Genomic DNA, 24,406 nt, shown 5'->3' with positions numbered 1-24,406 from the left:
TAGGACAAAAATCTGAATTGCTTAGAAATGGTTTCAATAACTATAGCAGATGGAGCTTAAAAAAATCACTTCACTAAAGATTATATATGGGGCAAAGGGAGAAGGCAGAATCTACCACTACCCCCAGACTTCTAATTTGTGACTTACCGTAATTGCAATGGTCACCCCCTCAAACAACCAACAAACTGGAACATCAACTAATTCAGAGCAAGAAAGTAACATAAACTCTGTCTTTTTAACATTCAGAATCAGATGATTCTCTAATAGCCAGGCTCTAATCTGTGTTTAAAAAAAAAAAAAAAACCATGCACAGAGAGAGTTTGTCTAAAGCAGAATTGAAGGAAAAAGTGATAGGAAAGAAAACAGATATGTCTTCGGTGTACAGATTAAATGTGAGATCCAACTGAGACAAATTTTTCAGAGAGCAAGAAGATGTATGTTAAACAAAATTGGAGAAAGGGCTGGCCCTTGTGGGAAGCCAGTACACAAAAGAAATTATGTTGAACGGCATCACCCATAACTACCCAATATTTATGATTGGTCAGAAATGTTGAGAGCCAGGAGAAAAACAGCAGAAGTGATGCCCAATGATGCAAGTGATTCAAGTTGCTCTTTCTTTGCAGCAGCCTCAGTTTCCGCAAGAGGGTGTCAGAGAGAGGCATCAACCTAAAACCCTGCAGTAACTGCAGATGAAACCTGGACTCCGTTTTTGATATCTCTCAAGCCCAACTCCCCACCACCTCCTGCAGTGGCCTCCCCCTTGCCTAGTTTCAGTACTACAGGTAGCGCTCGGGAGCAGTATGTGCTGCCTTTGACCCTGGTCTGCACCTGCACAGCTTCTTGTTGCTGCTGTTGGCATCTATATGGTTGATCCTAGAAAAGCCCTCTGCATGATATGAAATGTAAGATAGATTTTGAATTTAGAGGAGAGGCTAGGAAGGTGACCTTAGAAGAAATCAAAAATTAAATTAGAATTAAGATGGGGAAGAGACTTTGTAAGTGCAGAGACCAGGTCACCAGAATAATTTAAAGGTCCTGCCTACTACTAGCCTCTTTTCATTTAAACTGGCCAAGTGACCCAAAAACTAACCAGTTGGCAACCCTACTCCCAGGGCTAACCTGGGGTTGAGGATCTGCCGAGACAGCATTTATAGCCCCTGAGAGGAGGGATTCCTATTCATTGCACAACAGTAATGCATAGCAGCCAGATTTAGGGCCCATGATTCCATGTTTCTGAAATTGATCTAGTTCATGACCTCTGGCTGAGGACTGTTGCTATAGTGACTGAGCTAAGTGAATTGGTAGAATATATAAAATTAGGGACAAAATCCCTGGGTAATTATAAATGTGGACTCGTGACGCCGGATCCCAGCCCTGTTTCCGTTTGAAAAGGAGGAAATTGCCAAAATCAAATAATGTTTGGACAAATTTCTAGAGGGCAGGTCCATCAATAACTTTGGGGGGGGGGGGGGTTTATCTGTGCTGACTTTCAACCTGATTGTGCTATTTCTATTGTGCAGCTAACTGCTAAATAAACTGCGCAGAGTTATGAAGTTTTTAGCAGGGTTAGAAGTTATAGTCATAGAAGGAAAAACATGAATGCTATGAATTGTAATAACCTTTGCAGTACTTCAGCTAAAGCTAATGCCCAGAATTGTTTTTCAGCATGCTTAGAGCAGAGCTTCTCAACCACAGTGCCGCGGCACACCAGTGTGCCACAGCAAGAGTCTTCCTGCAGTGGCAGTGGCATTACAGGGGTTGCCAGGTTGTAGGGGGCACTGTCCAACCTGCGCACAGGTTTTACCCCCAGGAAGTTCGGCAGAGCCGTGGTGGAGCTCATCCCACTATGGCTGGAAGCAAAGGAGAGACCAGTGGCACCCCCCTCCCCAGCTCCGAGTGCTCCTCCTCTTTCCAGCCTGCAAGACCCCAGAAGAAAAATGTTGTTGGAGCTGCGTGGGCAGGAAGGGGGAGTAGTGTAACTGCTGCTGAATATTTCATGCAGCGGTGGCGGCTCGAGAAGAAGATTGCCAGTAGCAGTGCTGCCACAGAGCCCATCTCATGGCTGCCTGAGAAGAGAAGGCCCAGAGGCGAGAGGGAGGCTGAGGCAATGTAGAGAATGTGTATTTGTGAGAGAGTGAGTTGAGTCTCTGTGTGACAGCATGTGAGAGCATCTGTGTGAGAGAGACAGGCAGCATGTGAAAGCTTGTATGTGTGTGTGTATGTATTTGTGGGAGAATGAGAGAACATGAAAGACAGTATTTGAAAGTGAGAGCTCTCTGTGTGAGAGACAGCCTGTGAGAGTGTATGTGTTTGAGAGAGCATGTGAGAGTGAAAAAGTGTGAAAATGAGAGCCTGAATGTCTCTCTAAAGGAGAAAGGGAAGGAGATGAGATGAGAGAAGAAACAGAAAAAAAAGAGACCCAGTAAAAGCAATTGGGAAAAGACCGAGAAAGGGAATGTGGGGAAAAAAAAGGCTGGAATCAACTCATTAGAAAAATATCAGACAAGGATAAAAAAAAAATTATTTTGAATTTTTTGTGATTGGCATATACTATCTTTGGGAATGTTTCAGTATGCTAAAAACTAAAAGTTGGGAGAAAATTCACCTTTCAGCAGGACAATGATCCCAAACACAAGGCCAAAGCAACACAGGCATGGTTGAACAACAAAAAGTTCTACAATGGCCAAGTCAAAGTCCAGATCTCAATCCAATCGAGAATCTGTGGCACTATTTGAAAATTACAGTCTATAAGCGTCATCCTACCAACCTGGATCAAATCTGCCAGGAGGAACGGGCAAACATCACTCAAAAACAGTGTGCAAAGTTGGTAGACACTTACCCCAACAGACTTAAAGCTGTTATTGCAGCAAAAGGTGGTTCTACCAAGTACTAGTCTGAGGGGGCTGAATACTTATGCAAGCAGCATTTTTCAGTTTGTAATTTTATTTTACAAAAAATGCAGAGAAATAATGAATTGTGACTTTGAAAATTTATTTTAAGAGCATACTGGTTTGCAATAAACATACTGTCTGAATCAATCTGTGTAAGTGTCATTTGTAATCCACATAAATCCACTGACTTTTTAGGGGGTTGAATATTTTTGCAAGCCACTGTATATGTGTGTGTGTGAGAACCTGTGTGTATGAGAGGTCAAATTATGACCTGCCGGTGGGCTTTCCATTTAAAGGAAGAAGAAAAAGACCACCGGGGGGGTAGGGTGATTCTTGTCATATGGCAGGTTGTAACTGATAGGGGAGGGGAGGGAAGGGTTTCAGTGAGAGACAGGGGAGGTGAGTGAGGGAAAGGGTGTTGAGTGACTGAGATGGAAAGGGTGAGTGAAAGGGAAAGAAAGTGGGAAGGATAAGTGAGGATGTGGAAGAAGAGAGTGAGAAGGACATGGTAGAAGGGTGCGTGTGTGAGAATGAGTGTGTGTTGATTTGTCTGCTATTTTGAAATATTTAACTGCTTTTTGAGAAATGTTTAAAGTTGTTTTTATCCTTATTATTTATTAGATGCTCTATTTGTCGTCTGATTTGAAAAGTTGTTTTAGTATGGTTTACTATTCTGGATTTTTATTTCTTGATTTTGTTTTATGAGGAATGGGGTTTCTGTTTTTGTATTATTCCACTGTATATGAGTCTGGCTAGGAAGCCTAAAGGGAGGGGAGAGGGGGCAGGGAGAAAGATTTCTGGAGACTGCTAGGGGAGAAGGAGTAAGACTGCTACGGACTGGAAGTGAAGAGGGGGCTGGGGAGCAAGACTGCTTGTGCCTGGTGGGGGGGGTTCGAGAGTAAGATTGCTACAGCTTCTGTTTGTTTGAGATGGGAAGTGGAAAAAATGTGTCTCTGTGTCATGTTTTTTTTTTTTCCTCCTGATGGGTCAGCATGTGTGGTGTGTTTGAGGGGAGAGAGAGCCAGTATTGTGTGTGTGTGTGTATATGAGGAGGGAGAGAGCCAGTGTGAGAGAGGGAGAGAGCCAGTGAGAGTGTGTGTGTGGTATGTGTGTGTGTGTGTCCACGCGTGAGGGGGAGAGAGCCAGTGTGTGTGCATGACATTGAGTGAACGTGAATAAATGTGTGTGAAAGAGAAGATAGTTTGTTCACCTTCTTCCCCTATTAATACACAACAATCTCAGGATGACTGGAAATCAAAATTTCCTAGGTATGGATGGCAGAGGAAGTTTTTCATCCCTATTTTAATTATTGGGTAGTATTTGTTGTCTGCTGTTTTGAAATAGTTGTTTGTGTTTCATAAATGTTTAAACCCTTCTTAAACCCAACTATGCAAACTCTTTCACAACATCAGCTGGCAACAAATTTACAGTGTAGTTACATGCTGGGTGAAAACATATTTTCTCCAGTTGTTTTAAAAGTGCTACTTATTAGCTTCATTGAGTGTTTGTTTGAAAGGGTGAATAACCGTTCTCTAATTCCCCTTCAAGATTTTATGGACCTCTTGTATCATCTCTCAGTAGTCCCTTCTTCTGGGAACAGTTTTAAATAAATCGTTTGTCAGCCCTGTAATGTTTTGACATATTTGACAGGTATTTGGATAAAAAGGTTTATAATCTCCATTATGTCAGATTTAATGAATATTATTTTTCATAATTAAATTGTAAGTTTCTATATTTGTTTAAAATATTTGATAAACCAGTTTAAAATCTGTAAATGATTTTAAAAGCACTATATACTAAATTAGTTATACATTTTTTATTCATGTAAGAAAATGTGGATTTTATTTCTTGTTCATTGGCCAGTCAGTGAGTGAACAACCAAAGGGGCTGAATTAGCACAAGTTTGAAACTTGTGTGCAGTAGCTCCAGTCATCAGGGCTTCAACCCTTGCTATTGTCCATTCGCATAAACATTCATAATGCAGTTATCTTTCATACTAAAAAAAAAAAAAGTAAAATAAAACTAAATCTTAAATACATTCACCTCATTCACTATTTTTGGATCAAAAATGCTGGCTTGCAGTTTCTAAAGACTGCTGTTAAGAAATGTAAATATCAGTGGAGAGTTGAAGCTGACTTGGGGAATGAAGCTAAAACCACAAAAATACTGTAAATGTATACATTGCTATTGTCTGCCATGGTCTCCATTCCATATTTCTAAATTTGTCTAGTATTTTAGGATTTTTATACGGTTCAGTTTAGTTAAGAGTACATTTCCTGGCATTTTCACAGTCACGTGACCAGCAACCAGCAGGTAATGAATGTATGATGCTGTAAAATTTGGTTCAGTGTGACACGAAGATCAAGCAAATTTGAACTTGTGCCCCGAAATTAAAAAAAAAAAAAAAAAAAGTTGAGAAGCTCTGGCTTAGAGAACTAGCGACTTCTCGTAGCTTCTAAATTATTCATGATGTTATTAAATCTGAAGCGTTATTGAAGAGTTATTGATAATTAATAGAGTTGTTATTGGTTAGAAGCTGATGATATGTTATAGTTAAGACCACCCAGAAGTGCAGGCTCCAATTAGTATTTAGTACTAACTAAAGAGATGATTTAAAATGATATACGGTTCTGTAATGTCTAAAATAAATAGATTAGCATATGGATGTTATGCTATTACTTGCATGTAAGTAATAAACTAAAATATTACTGGAGCTACTAGGCATGTTTGCTATCTAATAAACCCTGGAGAGTGTAGTATGGCCCATGGAGTGCCCTAATTGCGGCAGGTCTGACACAACTATTAGCTAGGTATGCTTGGAGAATGCAACTTCTAATTGCTAGGAATGAACAACAGTGAATGGATCTCCCCATTAGGCTCTGTGGGGTCATTCTTCCAATCAAGATAGATTGGCCACTGTCATAAGATATTGAGCTTGATTGACCATTAATTTAGCCCAGTTTGGAATGTCTTACGTTCTTAAGGTCTCACTGAATAAAGAAGAGAAGTTATTTTCTTGATAATGATGATGCCTATTAATATTGTATTTCTGTATTTAGAAAGGTGACGATGTAGAGATCATTCTGTTGGGCAATAAGTGTGATAAAGAAGATGTGCGAGTAATTTCAAAAGAAAAAGGGGAAAAGGTAAACATGCATTGAATCTTTCTTAACAATCCAGTACCCCAGAAAATGGACTCCCTCTCTCAGGCTGATATTCAAGGCCAAGATTCATTGTTTGGTCTGGGTTCTGCTGCAAGAGACAGCAGAAGAAGTAGTATAATAACAAGATACAAAGTTTATTTTTAAATCTTTGATTCCAGACCCATAGTCTACAACAATAATGTCTAGCCTTTTTGATTTTGGTACCTGCTATTTTCACTGCGTACATCAGGGGTCCTCAAATTATGACCTGTGAGCTAATTGCAGCCCACAATGTCTTAAAATGTCTCCTTCCTGCATCTTCCTTCCAGCTACACACTGACTAACCTCTTCCTCCTCCTTCCCTCCCAGCTGGGCACATCAGTGTTGTCATGAAGCAGGACCAGTGGAGGGATGTACTCTGAGGAAGCCTCTTCTTGCTGCTTGTTTCCTGGAATGGCTACGATCCTCCTCTCCCCCTCCCTCCCTCCCTCCTGACTCATCTGTAACATCATTAAGAGGCATCAGGGGAGGGGAGGGGGGGATAAATGCAGGCTTCCTGAGCACATTTCCTCAATTTTATCGCTAGTCTTGTGATCTGTTTTGGGAGCCTCTTCACTGTCACTGCAGCAGCTAAGATTCTCTTTCCCCCTTCAATAGATTCTTTCACCATCAACAGAGGCAGCCAGGTACTACTTCTGCTGTCTGGAGCTTCCCTCAAATCCATAGCCAGGATCCAGTGGCATACATAAAGTATTTGCAACTTGGGGTGGATACTTCCTTTGGCACTTCCCTCCCCCCAGTGATCTGCAGTTCCCCACTTCCTCAGACTCCCTCTCTCTCTCTTGCACACACTCTCACACACCTCTGCACACAGGCTTCCTCCATTTGTCTGTTTCTCACACATACATACCCTTTCACACAGACTTTCTCTCACACACGCAAACACCGTATCCTCACGTCCATACACATACACGCTCCCAGTCTTTTACTTACATATACATACACACACTCCCATACACACATGTAAGCTCCCAATCTATTATTCACACACACACACACACACCCTCACTCCCTTACACACACTCAGGCTCCCAATCTCTTACTCAATACATACTCTCGCACACCCCTTCCTTTCTCAATCACATAGGCTCACGTGCGTTCATTCTGGCTCTCTCCATCTTCAACTGCCTGTGGCTATCCAGCCGCTCTCTTCACTGTCTTATACCACTTGCAACCCGGCGACCTCCCTCTTCTTCTACCGCGAGCAGGATGAGTTCCGCTTGTGGCCTGGCAGCCCCCTCCTCGTCTGCAAGTGGGATGGGTTCCATTCGCAGCCCTGCGGCCTTCTTCTGCCATGAGTGGGATGGGCTCCGCTCGTGGCCGCAGGCCTCTCTCTTCTTTTGCCACGAGCAGAATGGGCTCCACTTGTGGCCACCGACCTTCCTCTCAGTGGCACCTCCCTCCCAGCTAGCACCCTTCTGCTGGCTTTCACTCAGGGCAAACCGCAACTCTCCCCCCCTTAGTACGCCACTGCCAGGATCCTTCTGGGTAGCCTTGGATCCGCTTTAAAATGATGGGCAGGAATCACCTCAGAGCCATAGAAGGCAGGAACAATGTAAAAATGAGCCTGTATGGTAGAGAAGGGGAGATGAAAAAGGGGACACTACTGCTGCTGGGCATGGGTGGTGGGGTAGAGTGAGGAAATATTGGGCAATGGTAAATGTCAACAGGAGAAATAAATTCATTCAAAAACATTTATTTTTTTCATTTCTATTGTTGATACTTGCTCCTGCCCAGCATCTCCCTTTATGCCTTTTCACTCATGCCCAGCAGCAGTTATGGTGCAGCTGAGAGAAGAGGGACAAAAAAGGGGAAAATGCTAAGTATTGGATGGAAGAGAAGAGGGATACTACTCTGCTGGGATTGGGTGGTGGTGGGACAGAGAGGTGAGATACTGGGCAAGGGTGAATGCCAACAGTAAAAATTAAAATCTTAGTATTTGAAACACTTCTTTTCTTTCTTCTGTTGGCAGTCACCCCTGCCCAGTATTTTCCTCCGCCCTCTCACTTATGCCTAGCAGCAGTAGCTCCCTCTTTTCACATCAACTCAGCAATTTCCTATCTTTTACCCCTCTGCTTCAGTGGCAGGAAGAATGGATGAAAAGAGAATTAAATATAGACGCAAATAACTAGGACACTGGATTTTGCAGTCTGGGAAAAATAAACATAGGGGCAACTTGCTGATGCGGCTGTTACTTCCCTTAACCAATAAGCCTGAAACTCCTGATGCAACTCCAACATTACTCTCTGCTTCTACAGCAGAAGGTAACAGGGAATTGGACTCTTACAGCAACCAACAAGGGCCCTGACTTTGACAGCCTGGGAAACTGATAAGAAGGGGGGACTTGTATGGCTCAACAGAAACGACCATAAACTTGATGGGCAGACTGGATAGACCATTGATCCTTTTCTTCCGTCATCTCTAGGTTTCTATATATGTTTCTATATACTATTAAAAATATCTATATGAAAGTAATGGGCATGTAATTACTGTTTACAATGAAAATATCACTTCTATCCTACCACATTCAAATAGGTTGAACTTGTTTTCAGGCTTTTATATATTAGGACAGCAGTGTTACGGTAAGAAGTTGTGAATTCTGCTTCTACCTCACCAGTAACTTGTGACAAGGACACAGTGTAAGAGAATGGGAATTAAGCTATTGAATTAAATACAGTATTTTTCCTTGCCTTTTTTCACTAACATTTGTCCTTTACTTTCTACAAATTGTACAGTATCTTATTTCTAAGAAGGCCTACTGACTTCCTTGTGCAAGAATATGTATTGTAACATGTTTAATATGGAAAAGAAGAAGAAGATAGATTCAGAGTGCAGAGTTTTCAAACAAGAATGGACACAATTCATTGTTGAGAAGCAGGACTGAATTAGCCATGTCATATGGGTGACATCATCTGGCACTGAACAGACCCTTCTCCCTTAGCTCAAAAAGCTTTTGCTCTACTGAGCATGTGCAGGATCTCATTGCCTCATAAGCCCCTCCATTTTTTTCATCTGAGCAACAGCATGGACATGTACCTTTTCTTTCTGTTCTTTCTTGATTAAAATCTGTTAATATATTCATTTTTAACATATTTTTCTTACTACATTGGCTCACTTCCTTTGTGGTCCCTGCAAACTGCACTTTTAAATGCTATATTTAAAAAAAGCATTTCTTCACAGGATGTCTTCCAAGAAGCTCACCATTAATGGCTTCAAGAACTCTGTCTGTGGTAGGAAAATGTTCATTACAGATGGATATGGCATCTCTTACCACTGCCTAGGATCAAATCATGATCAGGCTAATTGCTTCCAATGTGGCCAGATGTCTTCAAGCACCCAGAAATCCAGGGCCTGGAAAATGGAGTTGCTGCGTAAGTTTCTGAAGAACAACAGCCGGTCTTCCTCCCAGAGCAGAGCCTTGTCTTGCTCCCTAGGTGCCAAGTTGAGCAGGAGCTCATAGGGAAAGTCTCTCCCCTCACTGGTGCAGGCTGGGACTTCTGGATCAATCAAAAAAAGAAGGCACAAAGCTTGGGCCCTTTTTAAAGGAAGCAGCTCCACTTGGAGTCTGCAGTGCAATTGGCACAAAAAAGGATTGCGTCTCAGTGCCATCAATGAAGCCGATGCACCATTCACCAGTGCATAGAGCCCTGACGCTGTGAAAGCATCAAGCCACAATGCCATTAAAGCATAACATCTCGGCACCATCCATTGATAAGGCCCCGACGCTGTTGACACATCAAACCCCAAAGCACTTGACGTATCAAGTCTCAGCACCATTGATACTCACTCCTTCGATGCCTTGAATATTGGAGCAAGCTACTGCATCATCTATACACCGGGCTGCAGTGCTTCTGATACAATTCTTCACTAAATTGTCAGTTTCTTCTTTACATTTGGAAACTTTGTCAGGGGTAGTCAGGAGATACCCTTCACTTACGTTCATCAATTTCTAGAGCAGAGCCTCCATTGAAATTACTGGAGCAAGGCCTGCACCTTGACAGCCAGATTCCATTTGCACTTTGTTGCTGTTAATCTCTAACCAGCCAGCAGGACAAATTTTACAAAATTCAGAAGATGTGCAATAAGATTCCATCTTAGATTAGGAAGAAGATATTTCATCTCCAATGCATGGTCAGGAAGTACATCAACCTTTAGACTAAGTGGCACATTTGGTGAAGATTTTTTTTTACCTCCCTAGTGGCTAAGGATAAAGAGGGTACTCTTCAACCTCTCCTTTACAACATATTAGATTCACTCTCCCAATGAGTCCCAATAGCACTGATTGAATAGGTACTCCATCAGAACCCTTGCAAGGTGGTTCAAATATGAGAATTAGTTTGCAGCAGAGTCTAGCCAATCAGAGGATATCCAACAGGAATATACTTCTTCAAGGTGACCAAAGACCCCTCTTCAATCACCTATTTCATCACTGTGGTCCTGGATTATTTATTTATTTATATTTATTTATTTATAGATATTTATATACCGATGTTCATCAGAGATATCACCTCGGTTTACAGTATAACAGAAAAACATACGCTTGGAGGCGTTTTACACAGAACGAGAGTTAGTAACTTAATAATAATAGTTGTGCATGGGGGGGAGAGTAAAAAGGATTGAAATAGCAAATATTAACAAAAAATTAACAGTAATGTGATAATAACAGATATTATCAATTATATACATTATGGTAAAAAATACTGTATAACATTAAGAACAATAGAAATGGCATGGTGTTTTATGTGATTTCCTGAGGGGTGGGCTGAGGAGGTGTAGAGTATGGGCGAAATGTGCTGAGATGTCCTAGATATATGCTTTAGTGAAGAGCCAAATCTTGAGATTTTGTTTGAAAGTTTTAAGGCAATCTTCCTGGCGTAACTCCACAGGCATTGTATTCCAGAGAGCAGGCCCGGCTACTGAGAGCACACGGGCACTGGTGGAGGCCAGTTTAGTGCATTTAGGTGAAGGAGTCTGCATGGTAGCGAGATGTTGGTGTCTGGTGGGCTTAGTGGACTGGTGGAGACGAAAGGAGTCATTGAACCAGTTCATTTCAGGGTTGTATAGGGCCTTGTGTAGGAGTGAGAGGGTCTTATATTGAATGCATGATGCTATTGGGAGCCAATGTAATTCCTTTAGAACAGGTGTTATGTGTTCGTTTCTGAGTGTATTAGTTATGATCCGGGCAGTTGTATTTTGTAGAATTTGAAGTGGGTGGATAGAGTTTTTCGGTAGACCTAGAAGAAGGGAATTACAATAGTCAAGTTTGGAGAAGATAGTAGTTTGAAGTACTGTGCGAAAATCAGCAGGATTAGTGTTCCGTCTCCTCTAGGTTCTAAGGAGGCTTCGGGAATTCCCTCCAAGCTCATACCTGAACCTCTGAAACACTTGTCTCCTCCTGAGGAGCTCTCTTATTCCAGATTTCTGGACAAGTTGGGAAAGGCACTTGGACTTAATGTCTATGAGGACAAGCATCCTCGAACAAGAGTCTTCGGTCTTCTCTAGATCCTTGATACTCCAGTGAAGCTGGTAGCTATTCCAATCCATACTGTCCTGCAAGTTACAAACAACATTGTGGGAGAATCTGATTTTCTGTGCTGCAGTAGCCAGGAAATTGGTCCTCAAGTACAGAGTCCAGAGTAGTCCATTTGCCAATTGTTATGGAGTCCACTCTAAAGAGAGCAAAGAAAACAATATTTTCAAACACACCACCAAAAAAAGACCCAGACTTCTAGACAATTTTGGTTTTAAAAAAAAAGTTTTCCAAAGCGCCATGCTTAATGCACCAGTTTTACATGATTCAATACTTATATGATTGCATGCAAAAATTGAAACCCTCCCTTCCTCTGATTAATATTGGCTTTATAGACCCACAACTGCTCCTATATGTGAAAGATCTTATTCAATCGGTTTGCAAGGCTTTTGATATTACATTCCACTCCTCAGCCTCCATCAGAGCACGTTCAATGGCTTAGTTGAGAGCTTGCAGCTTACGTGATGTTGTCCATGATAAAATAGCAGACATCTGCCTGGGAGATTATCTCTTCGGAAACAAGATTATAGAAATGGTTGCTCAAATCAAAGAGCAACACGTGGCAGTCCAATCACACTCAACTGGCTCAGAGCAACATTCTGCTTCATGGAGACTCTATATTATGATTTTCAAACAGTCATACTTCCAGTGGTGGCAATTCCAGTGGTTCAGAGTTCTGCTTCTGCTTCCACAGCAACTTCCAGCTTGGCATCGACAGTATGAACAATGCCAACCAAAATTGATACAACAGGTCCAGCCCAAACCTGGATAAGATTTTGACCAGCCTCCAAATGCAGCATTCATCTTTCCTGGTATATAAGAATGGCGCATGATTACCAACGACTGCTGGGCTCTTAAAATTATAAAGTCTGGTTACCGCTTGTGTTTCTCACAACTTCCCATGCTTTCTCATTGCTCAGCCTTTAATCCAGATCCATCTCACTCAGCACAACTGTGATGGTTGTCACCTGTGGGTTGCCTCAGGAATGAGTGACTTAATATCTGGAGAGGTGAATCAAGCTAGTGACTGAGAAAGCAGGAAACTTGGGCACCTTCCGCCTATGCTGACCACTTTCTCCTCGAGTTGAGCCCTCAGGTTCTGATGGCCCTTGATACCAGCAAAAAATATGAAGCTGGAAATTGAAGCAAGGGACTGGAACAAACCAGGAATGAGAACAGGCAGAATTGCTAAATGTAGAATGTGGCGATGGAATTCTTATGGATACAGGAACTGAACTGGAAGGTAGGACTAAGCTCTGACAACTGATTGATGAAAACAGGAGTCCTGCAGAGTAAAGACTGATTCAAAAAGCCCTGACAGGCTTTTGGATCTCCAGGAAAGCACAGGAGGGTTTCCCTCCATACACTCCACAGCTGCAAGGGGAATATGAACAGAAGAAGGTACTTGCGATTGTAATTCATAGACCCCAGGAAAAAGGGTTTCAAGCAAGCACATTAACTTGCTCTGCAAGATTACCAGACATTTGTTCAGCTTCCTCAGGACCTTATCCTGGGTTATCAAATACACGACCAGCTTGGTGGATTGCTCTAGGAACAAGTGACCTAGGAAACCTGGGCAACTTCCACCTATGTTGACCACCTTCCCCTCAGGTTGTGATGGCTGGCATGGCATGAGAAACAGGGGTAACCCCTATGCCAGGAAGGAGTATGAAGCTGCAAATTGGAGTGATGGACTTGATCAGATCAGAAACCCAAAAAGGAGAAAAGTCAGGAATGCTGAATATAGAAGCTGGAGATGAAATCTTCTGAATACAGAAATGGAGCCAGAGTACGAAGACCAGAAAGTAGGACCAAGCTCTGACAACTGATTAATTAGATTGTCTCAGTATAGATACAAGTCCCTGCAGGAAGCACGATGGCTGCTGGGGAGGGGGCAGGGAGCAAGAAGCATAGGGCTGGGAGGACTAGATGTGTAGTCCAAGCAGCTCATAGCAACATCCACAGTCTAGAGGAGAATTTGGCATTGGATCTTTACAGCACCTCCACCTGGAATTGGAATCACTTCTCACTCAGAGGGCAATAGAACCTCTCCCATCTAATCAAAATGGCAAGGGGTTCTACTCCCGCTATTTCCTTATCTCCATGAAATTCAGGGGACTAAGACCCATACTGGATATAAAAAATCTGAACAAGAATCTTTTCTGGGAGAAATTAAAAATGAACTCCCTCCACACGTTTCTATCCTTCATCCAGGCGGGGAATGGATGTGTGTCTTGGATCTGAAGGACACTTGTGCTCACATATCCATCCCTCCCACTGTCACTATTTGCAAATTTTGGTGGAATCCTCTCATGAAGAGTACTGAGTACTCCTTTTGGTCTGTCACCAGCACCAGGGTCTTTACCAAGTGCTTAAAGTGTAGTAGCAGCACACTTCCATCAAGGCATCTGTGTCTTCCCATACCTGAATGACTGGCTAGTGACCACAACTTCCCAGGAGGACTTGCCCTATAGAAGTCAATTCAATTTCTACAATCATCAAGATTCCTCGAGATAAGGCATGGGGTCATGGACTGTCTGCAAAGACACGATAAAGATTTGGGAATAGGCATGCAGTCATTAAGCTATTCTGCTAGCAACTTAATTTTCTGGGATTGCCAACACTAGTGGGCCACCTCATCAGGGTATTTCATCTACACAAATGGACCCTGCAACAGTTAACAGCTGACAGACTGTTTGACCTCTAAGGACGTCCCTGAATTGACCTCTTTCAATCAGAGGAAAACAGAAAATTGGAAAGATTTTGTTCCATTCTTTCCAGCTAATTCTTATCCACTTAGGATGCCTTTCTACTCAGTTGGAATATCAATCTCATGTACATATTTCTGGCAATACTGTTAATAACCAGGACGGTACAAAAAGTCTTCAAAGACCAGGTCCATCTGATTCTTATTATATCAGCATGGCCCAGATAAGTATGGTTCACCTATCTGGTAAACCATCCATCAGCCCTTCAATCCCTCTCGGAGCAGATCCAACCTTGTTAACTCCAAGAGGAATGTCTTTATCATCCAAACCTTCTTTCTCTGAACTTGACAGCCTGGATGTTGAGCACTTGTTGATTGACTCATTCCCTTACCCAAAAAAGTTGAGGATGTAATAGTATATGCCAGAAAACCCTCAACTAGGAGAGTTTATGGCATTAAATGGAAATACCAGGAAGAAAACTAAGCTCTTTGGACCCATTTACATGCAAGCCACAAGAGCTACTTCAGTACTTGCTTGCTTTCTTCTTCAGCTCTCAATACCTCATCAGTGAGAGTACATCTTTGTACTATAATGGCCTACCATATTCAGATTGAAGATAGGCCAATCTCCATTATCCCTGGGTATCAAAATTAATGAAAGGCTAGACCTCCAGTTGTCAAACCACCTGTTCCATGAGACTTTAAATGTGGTTCTGGCACAACTTATGAAGCCACCTTCTGCATCATTGAGGTCAGCATTTCTCACATGGAAAGTATTATTCCTTGTTATGACCACATTAAACAGAAGAGTCTGTGAAATTCAAGTTTTGGTTCATTACGCGTCTTACATGCAGTTCTTCCACAATAGGGTGGTGCTTCGCACAAGAGGTCTGAGCTTTCCATATAAATCAATCTATCATGTTTCCTACATTCTTTCTGAGTCCACACGCACATGAAGGTGAAAAGGTGATTCATTCCTTGAACTGTAAAAAAAGCATTAGTGTACTACAGGAACATGACTTGGCCACATTGACAGGCCTCACAACTATTCATCTCCTACAATCCTAACTGACTTGCATAGCAGTTGCCAAATGAACTTTGTCCAATTGGCAAGCAGACAGTATTGCTTATTGTTATGCTTTAGCAGGCCTCCAGATTGCTGACTCTGTCAAGGCTCATCAGTTGAGAGTTATGGCTACATCAGTAGCTCATTTCAAGGCAATTCCCACTGAAGACATCTGCAAATCTGCTACTTGGTCATCAGTGCACATTTTCACGTCCTATTATTGTCTGGGCAATTTTATCAAAAAATGACAGTAACTTTGGGCAAGAAGTTTTTCATAGCCTGTTCACCCAGCAGTTTACTTTCCACGTTGGTGTCCGGGTCACTTATTCATTGGGAAGGTAATTTTAAAAGGAGTTATACGTGTAAGTGTAACACATTATTATAGTAATTTTAAAAGCCATCTATGGATGTAAAGTACACTTATACCTGAATATCCTATGGACAATTCAAAGGCATTTATTGTAGCACCCTTTTAAAGTACTAAAATCTCATCATATTATTTTATTACTATTATTTAAAAGGGTTTTTTTTAGACCAGTATTCGTGGGTACATCATATCGGTTTACAGCGAACTTGAACGTGGTTCAAAGAACAAGGTGCGACAAAATTTGGAGGGAGTAACATATTAGTTTACAATGAACTTGATTGGGGTAAATGGGGTAGGAGAAAAAATTTGGAGGGGGGAGAAAACAAATTTATAAGGGGGGGGTAAGGAAAGGCTTGATAATGTATAGCAGGAAATAGTGAGGAGGAGAAGAGGGAGATGTCTAGGGGATAAAAGAAAGTAATAGAGGAAGAAATACAGTGTAAATACACAATAAAGCTCTGGAATTTTGTTGCCAGAGGATGTGGTTAGTGCAGTTAGTGTAGCTGGGTTCAAAATAGGTTTGGATAAGTTCTTGGAGGAGAAGTCCATTAACGGCTATTAATCAAGTTTATTTAGGGAATAGCCACTGCTATTAATTGCATCAGTAGCATGGGATCTTCTTAGTGTTTGGGCAATTGCCAGGTTCTTGTGGCCTGGTTTGGCCTCTGTTGGAAACAGGATGCTGGGCTTGATGGACCCTTGGTCTGACCCAGCATGGCAATTTCTTATGTTCTTACGTTCTTAAGGCTAAGAGGGAAAAGATGAAAAATATACAGTACTAAGAGGGCAAGGGTAATATATGTACAGTAACTTATTAGAGCCTGTAGATGGGAGGAGAGGGTGAAATATATACGTTATTAGAGCATACAAGGGGTAGGAGATGAAGAAATATGTACATTATTCGGGCATGCAGATTGTGGTAAAGCTGATAGGTGGTGTATATACAGAACATTATTAGAGCATGTACTTTTCAAGGGCATATACAGAGCATTATTAGAGCATATATAGAACATTATTAGAGCATATAAGAACATTATTGGAGAATATAGATTGGGCGGTGGGAAGGGGAGGGTGGCTATGGTGTGGGGGGGTGAAATGTTATTCAGGGAACACATGTTTATAGATGGGCGATAGTGAGGGGTGGGTGTGAGGGGGTGGAATGTTATTCAGGGAATGCTTGTTTAAAGAGCCAAGTTTTTAGCTTTTTTTTTAAATCTTTGGGTGGATGGCTCTAGGTGGAGCTACTAAACAAATGTTGGTATATAAAAACTGCAAATAAATAAATAAATAAAATGTGTGTCTAATATGTGAGGGAGTATGAATATGAAGGGATGCATTTAGCCATTCTGTATTATTGCTGTAGATGGTTTTATGGATAAGAGTCAGACATTTGTACTGGATTCGGGAGTGGATAGGCAACCAATGGAGGCCCATCAGAATGGGGGTGATATGATCAAATTTCTTAGAATTTGTCAGCAGATGTGCGGCAGCATTCTGCAAAAGTTGCAGAGGGCGGATAGATGATAATGGAAGGCCCAAAAGAAGAGCATTGCAGTAGTCCATCTTAGATAGTAAAAGGGCTTGGAGCACTGTTCGAAAATCATTACTGTGCAACAAAGGTTTTAGTTTCTTCAAAATTTGCAATTTATAAAAGCCATCTTTAATTGTAGCTTTTATAAAAGCCTTTAAATTAAGTTAGCTATCTAATATAGCACCAAGTTATCCCAGGACAAGCAGGATGCTAGTCCTCACATATGGGTTAAGTCACTGACGGAGCCCTATTGCGGGAAAACTTCTGTCAAAGTTTCTAGAAACTTTTGACTGGTACTGTGAGGCCACTGAACATGCCCAGCATGCCATGATATTCTCTGCCACAGGGGTCTCACTCTAGTCTTCGTTTTTCCACGCTGCTGAAAGCATCACGGAGATAAGAGCCCTCTGAGTTTTATACTCAATTCTGACTGAAAAGTCATCTCTTAAAAATTTTCTCTCCCTTAAGTCACTCTCACTATATCTCACCAGACGGTGCGATATTCATAGAGTTTTTCATTCAAAAACGCTAATTTTTTTCTCTCAAAATATTTCATTTTCATCGACAGCTGTCGATACCACCATGGCTTTGGATTTTAAAAAATGCCCGACGTGTAATCGGACCATGTCTGTCACAGACCTGGATCTTGAATGCGTCGTTTGTTTGGGCGAAAAACATGATATTTCGTCCTGTCAGCAATGTCAGGAAATGACACCGAAGGGAAGAAAACTCCGGCAGGAAACAATTGAACAACTTTTTCACCTACAACTAATTCCTTCACCTTCGACTTCAACTAAATCTTCCCCAGCAGGAATTACAAAGAAAATCCTGCTGAAAAAACATTGACTGGACGGTTCTGGGGATAAAGCATCGCCAACACAGTCAACGTCATCGGTGAGATCGGAGACCGAGGTAAGGCCTAAACATCGGCATTGTCATGCCTCCACATCTCCGTCAGTTCCCTCCCCGGAGGAACCGATCGGGAAACGACCAAAACATAAGGATACATCTCCATCACCTAGGCCTCCCTCGGTACAGCCTACACCAGGGGTGGGCAGTTCCGGTCCTTGAGGGCCACAAACCAGTCTGGTTTTCAGGATATCCCTAATGAATATGCATGAGAGAGATTTGCATGCACTCTGCCTCAGTTGTATGCAAATCTATGTCATGCATATTCATTAGGGATATCCTGAAAACCAGACTGGTTTGTGGCCCTCAAGGACCGGAACTGCCCACCCCTGGCCTACACAGCCATCGCAGGAGATATTGTCTCCTCCTCCATCGGCGCCAAGTGTTCCACCCGTACCACAGGACTTGACTACACTGATTAAAGAAGCAGTAATGCAAGCCCTAAAAGAACAACTTCCGGCTACCATGCCGATGCCGGCAATATCACAGGTGACGTCACCGATGCCGGTAAACCTACCTATGATGATGGCAGTATCAGTACCGGCGACATCGCCGATGCCAGGATTACTCCCAATGCCGGGGAAAACCCCGCTGCCAGTGACATCGATACCACTGATGACAGCGCCGTCGATGCCAGTATCGATGCCTCCTCCCTTTTCGGAGTCTGGATCGATGCCGATTACTTCATCGGTTCCGATACTGATGCCCATGGTCACCCTTGCGCCAACACAAAGGAAAAATGGAACAACATCGATAACCACTAAACAATCATCGAAGAGACCAATATCCTCGATGCCAATGTCTTCATCAACAGTGCCACTTCTTCCTGGGGCTCCAGGATCCACAGAGGCAGCACTACATAATATATTACAAAAAAGATACCAGGATTTATTGGATTCTTTGCCATCTAATCCAAGGGAAGAGGATTCTTCTCCTGAAGACCCTTTGCCAGGACCTTCAGGCCTTCTTCCTCCACCTAAACCATCAGTACCACAACAAAAAACTCCATAATATGATACATACTGCTTCAGACACTTCATCAGAAGACTTTATGTCTGACCCATCACCACCACATCCCAGAAAACAATCTCCTCCAGAAGATCTCACCTTCACCACATTTGTACAGGAGATGGCAGACTCCATCCCTTTAAATTGGAAACAGAGCAGGACACTAGACAACAGACCTTGGAGGTACTCCAATTCGTTGACCCTCCAAAACAAGTTGTGGCAATTCCAATCCATGATGTTCTATTACAGCTACAACATCTTCTTTGGGAACATCCCTGCTCTGTTCCTGCAGTAAATAAAAGAATGGATAGTACCTACCTAGTGCAATCCACTCCTGGATACCAAAAGTCACAACTTCCCCACCAGTCAGTGGTCATGGAATCAGCACAGAAAAGATCTAAAAGAACAAGAGTCCACTCATCAAATCCCCCAGGTAAAGACCATAGGTTTCTGGATTCCCTGGGTCGTAAAGTGTTTCAAGGCGCAATGTTGAATTCTAGAATCTCATCCTATCACCTCTATATGACCCAGTACCAAAGAAATCTATGAAAACAAATTGAGGAGTTTGTTCCATCTCTTCCCACACAATACCAGGAGGCTGCACAGGCCATCATAAACAAAGGTTTAAAAGCTGGAAAACATGAAGTCCGAGCTGCCTACGATGGCTTTGAGACGGCTTCAAGGGTGGCTGCATCAGGCATCAGTGCCAGGAGGTGGGCTTGGCTCAAGGCCTCTGACCTTAGGCCAGAGGTCCAGGATAAGTTGGTGGATCTCCCCTGCCTAGGAGACAACCTATTCGGATCCAAGGTGCAGGATGCTGTGTCTCAATTAAAAGAACACACAGAAACATTGAAACAGCTATCTTCCCTCCCACAGGACCCCCCCCCCCATACATACTGGCCATAGGCCTCCACAGAAAGACACCAGACGGCCTTTCTACCGACAGCAGAGATATTACCCTCCTGCATCTAGACACAGGCCTTCCAGAACCCAGCAAAGACCGCAACCACGGCAACAGAGAGCAGCTAGGCCCCAACCTGCTCCACAAACAGGACCTGCTGCTGGTTTTTGAAATTTCATCCAGAGTACTCAGCCTTTACTCAAATCCTCAGCCAGGACCACCAGTGGGAGGCCGGATATCCAAATTTTACAACAGTTGGATATCAATAACATCAGACCAATGAGTCCTATCAATAATATATCGAGGATATCAACTCAATTTCATCTCAATTCCCCAAGATTTTCCACCAAGTCAATCTCATCTCAGTGAAAATCATATGCTTCAATTACAAATAGAATTATCCACCCTTCTGAAAGCCAGGGCAGTAGAGCCGGTGCCCCGGTCTCAGAAGGGAAGAGAATTCTATTCCCATTATTTCCTCATTCCAAAGAAAACCGGAGGCCTACGTCCCATCCTAGACCTCAGAAATCTCAAATTTCTGAAGAAAGAAAAATTCAGGATGGTCTCTCTAGGCACCATGCTTCTACTTCTTCAAACAGGAGATTGGCTTTGTTCTCTGGATCTTCAAGACGCTTACGCTCACATACCAATATTCCCTCCTCACTGCAAGTACCTGCGCTTCATGGTGGGGCATCAACATTTCCAATACAGAGTACTGCCATTCGGACTTGCCTCTGCTCCCAGAGTGTTCACCAAATGTCTGGCAGTAATAGCAGCACACTTGCACAAACAAAGTGTCCATGTGTTTCCATACTTAGACGACTGGCTCATCAGAAGTCAGTCTCTACAAGGAGCTCTCGCTTCTCTCAATCAAACAATTACTGTCCTCCATTCGATGGTATTTCTCATAAATTATCAAAAGTCCCATCTTACTCCATCTCACCTGCTTCAATTCATAGGAGCAGAATTGAACACTATCCTCTCAAGGGCTTTTCTACCTGAGGATCGAGCAGAAACACTGTCCATGTTGGCAAACTCAATTTACTCAAAGAAACATGCAACAGCTCATCAGTTTCTCAACTTACTAGGCCACATGGCCTCCACAGTTCATGTCACTCCTATGGCAAGACTAGCCATACGGGTAACTCAATGGACTTTAAGATCTCAATGGATCCAAGCCATTCAACCACTGCATTCTCCAATTCAAGTAACCCACCAACTACGCTCCTCTCTACTTTGGTGGGTGAACAAGGACAATTTGCGCAAGGGCCTACCCTTCCCACAACCAGTCCCACAGATAACGTTAACTACAGATGCATCCACCTTGGGTTGGGGAGCTCACATAGACACTCTCCAAACCCAAGGTACTTGGACAAAACTCGAAGCAACACTTCAAATCAATTTCCTGGAGTTTTGAGCTATACATTATGCACTGCATGCGTTCAAGGACTGCCTTTCACACAAGACTGTTCTAATCCAAACGGACAACACAGTTGCCATGTGGTACATCAACAAACAAGGAGGTACGGGCTCGTATCTCCTTTGTCAAGAAGCTGCACAGATTTGGGGCTGGGCCCTGAACCACTCAATGTTCCTCCGGGCCACTTATCTGGCAGGCAATCTAAGGGCCTGATTTTAAAAAGCATTTACTCAAGTAAAAACCAGGTTCACTGGAGTAAATTCACTTTACTTGAGTAAGTGGGTTTTTGAAAATTGCTACAATATATGCCATTGACTTGTCTATAGGATTTACTCACATAAGTGCACTTTACTTGAGTAAATGGCTTTTGAAAATTGCTACAATAGTAGCTACATTTACGCATGTAACTCCTTTTGAAAATTACCCCCACAGTGTAGTGGCGGATCGACTCAGTCGTCAGTTCCTACCACACGAGTGGTCCCTGGATCCCTCAGTAGTGACCAGGATATTTCAGCGTTGGGGACAACCAACAATAGACCTCTTTGCATCACATCTGAATCACAAAGTGGACAAATTCTGTTCTCTTCACAAACAGAAAAACCAGCCAGCCAAGGACGCCTTTGCTTGCCCTTGGAACTCAGGCCTTCTATACGCGTATCCTCCGATACTGCTCATAACCAAAACTCTAGTGAAGCTACAACAGGACAAGGGGTCCATGATACTAATAGCCCCGTATTGGCCTCGACAAGTATGGTTTCCCACACTTCTAGACCTCTCAGTCAGGGATCCAATTCGTCTGGGAGTAGCTCCCACTCTCATAACTCAGGATCAGGGTCAGTTGAGCCATCCCAACCTGCAGTCCCTATCCCTGACAGCATGGATGTTGAAAGCTTGATTTTACAACCACTCAGTCTTTCAACCAATGTATCTCAAATGCTTATAGCTTCACGTAAACCTTCCACACGAAAGAATTATTCTTCCAAATGGAAGAGATTCACTTTGTGGTGCAGACAAAAGAATATTGATCCTTTCACTTACCCCATTACTTCTCTACTAGACTACTTTTACCATCTTTCAGAATCTGATCTCCAGACTTCATCTGTAAGAGTACATTTAAGTGCAATCTCAGCTTACCATAACAAAATGGGAGATGCACCTATATCCACACAACCTCTTGTCAGTAGGTTTATGAGAGGTTTAACTCAAATTAGACCACCAATTCGGCCTCCAGTCACAGAATGGGACCTGAATCTGGTTTTAACAAGACTAATGCGTTCTCCTTTCGAACCCATAGATTCCTGTGATCTTAATATATAGACTGGGTAAATGTATCATCGGGTCACGCTAGAGAGATAACGTTCCTGGATGGAATAAATGATAGCTTTATGGAGCAATTGGTTCAGGAACCGACGAGAGAGGGAGCAATTTTAGATCTAATTCTCAGTGGAGCACAGGACTTGGTGAGAGAGGTAACGGTGGTGGGGCCGCTTGGCAATAGTGATCATAATATGATCAAATTTGATTTAATGACTGGAAAAGGAACAGTGTGCAAATCCAAGGCTCTCGTGCTAAACTTTCAAAAGGGAAACTTTGATAAAATGAGAAAAATTGTTAGAAAAAAACTGAAAGGAGCAGCTACAAAAGTAAAAAATGTCCAAGAGGCGTGGTCATTGTTAAAAAATACCATTCTAGAAGCACAGTCCAGATGTATTCCACACATAGCTCCCTGCTTCAACGGCAGGGGAGAAGAAAAACAACCAATAAGGGCTAATAACATAGTCTGGGTAAAACAAATAAGCATGGGTGCAGCTTGCTTATTGCGGCGGCTACTACCCCTAACGAATCAAGCTAGATATTTCACTTGGATGCAGCTCCATCACTGCTCTCTACATTAAAGGTGGGGGTGGAAGGGAAATAGAACCAAGAGCTAAGAGAAACAGATAAGTATGAGAGAAAATATGTGTGAAGCTTGCTGGGCAGACTAGATGGGCCATTTGGTCTTCTTCTGCCGTCATTTCTATGTTTCTATGTTTCTATATGTTTCTATTAAGAAAGGTGGAAAGAAGGCAAAACGATTACCGGCATGGTTAAAAGGGGAGGTGAAAGAAGCTATTTTAGCCAAAAGATCTTCATTCAAAAATTGGAAGAAGGATCCAACAGAAGAAAATAGGATAAAGCATAAACATTGGCAAGTTAAATGTAAGACATTGATAAGACAGGCTAAGAGAGAATTTGAAAAGAAGTTGGCCGTAGAGGCAAAAACTCACAGTAAAAACTTTTTTAAATATATCCGAAGCAGAAAGCCTGTGAGGGAGTCAGTTGGACCATTAGATGATCGAGGGGTTAAAGGAGCACTTAGAGAAGATAAGGCCATCGCGGAAAGATTAAATGATTTCTTTGCTTCGGTGTTTACTGAAGAGGATGTTGGGGAGGTACCCATAATGGAGAAGGTTTTCATGGGTAATGATTCAGATGGACTAAATCAAATCACGGTGAACCCAGAAGATGTGGTAGGCCTGATTGACAAACTGAAGAGTAGTAAATCACCTGGACCGGATGGTATTCACCCCAGAGTTCTGAAGGAACTAAAAAATGAAATTTCAGACCTATTAGTAAAAATTTGTAACTTATCATTAAAATCATCCATTGTACCTGAAGACTGGAGGATAGCAAATGTAACCCCAATATTTAAAAAGGGCTCCAGGGGCGATCCGGGAAACTACAGACTGGTTAGCCTGACTTCAGTGCCAGGAAAAATAGTGGAAAGTGTTCTAAACATCAAAATCACAGAACATATAGAAAGACATGGTTTAATGGAACAAAGTCAGCATGGCTTTACCCAGGGCAAGTCTTGCCTCACAAATCTGCTTCAC

General features: G+C 42.5%; 1 protein-coding gene across 2 annotated transcripts in view; it reads left to right on the top strand.

Annotated features, from left to right (window-relative positions):
* LOC115085325 (ras-related protein Rab-10-like) overlaps nt 1-24,406 on the top strand; it is a 93,630-nt gene that overhangs the window by 58,578 nt on the left and 10,646 nt on the right. The window contains exon 4 of one of the 2 annotated variants that reach the window (XM_029591200.1): nt 5,951-6,037. The exons of the other annotated variant lie outside the window; for it this stretch is intronic. Coding sequence (XP_029447060.1) covers nt 5,951-6,037 — 87 coding nt within the window. The remainder of the gene's footprint in view (nt 1-5,950; nt 6,038-24,406) is intronic. 2 annotated transcript variants of the gene reach the window in all.

The sequence above is a fragment of the Rhinatrema bivittatum genome, chromosome 2 (genome assembly GCF_901001135.1).
Source record: "Rhinatrema bivittatum chromosome 2, aRhiBiv1.1, whole genome shotgun sequence".
NCBI lineage: Eukaryota > Metazoa > Chordata > Amphibia > Gymnophiona > Rhinatrematidae > Rhinatrema > Rhinatrema bivittatum.
Note: the sequence above shows the minus strand (reverse complement) of the source record. Positions and strands in the feature narration are given on the sequence as shown.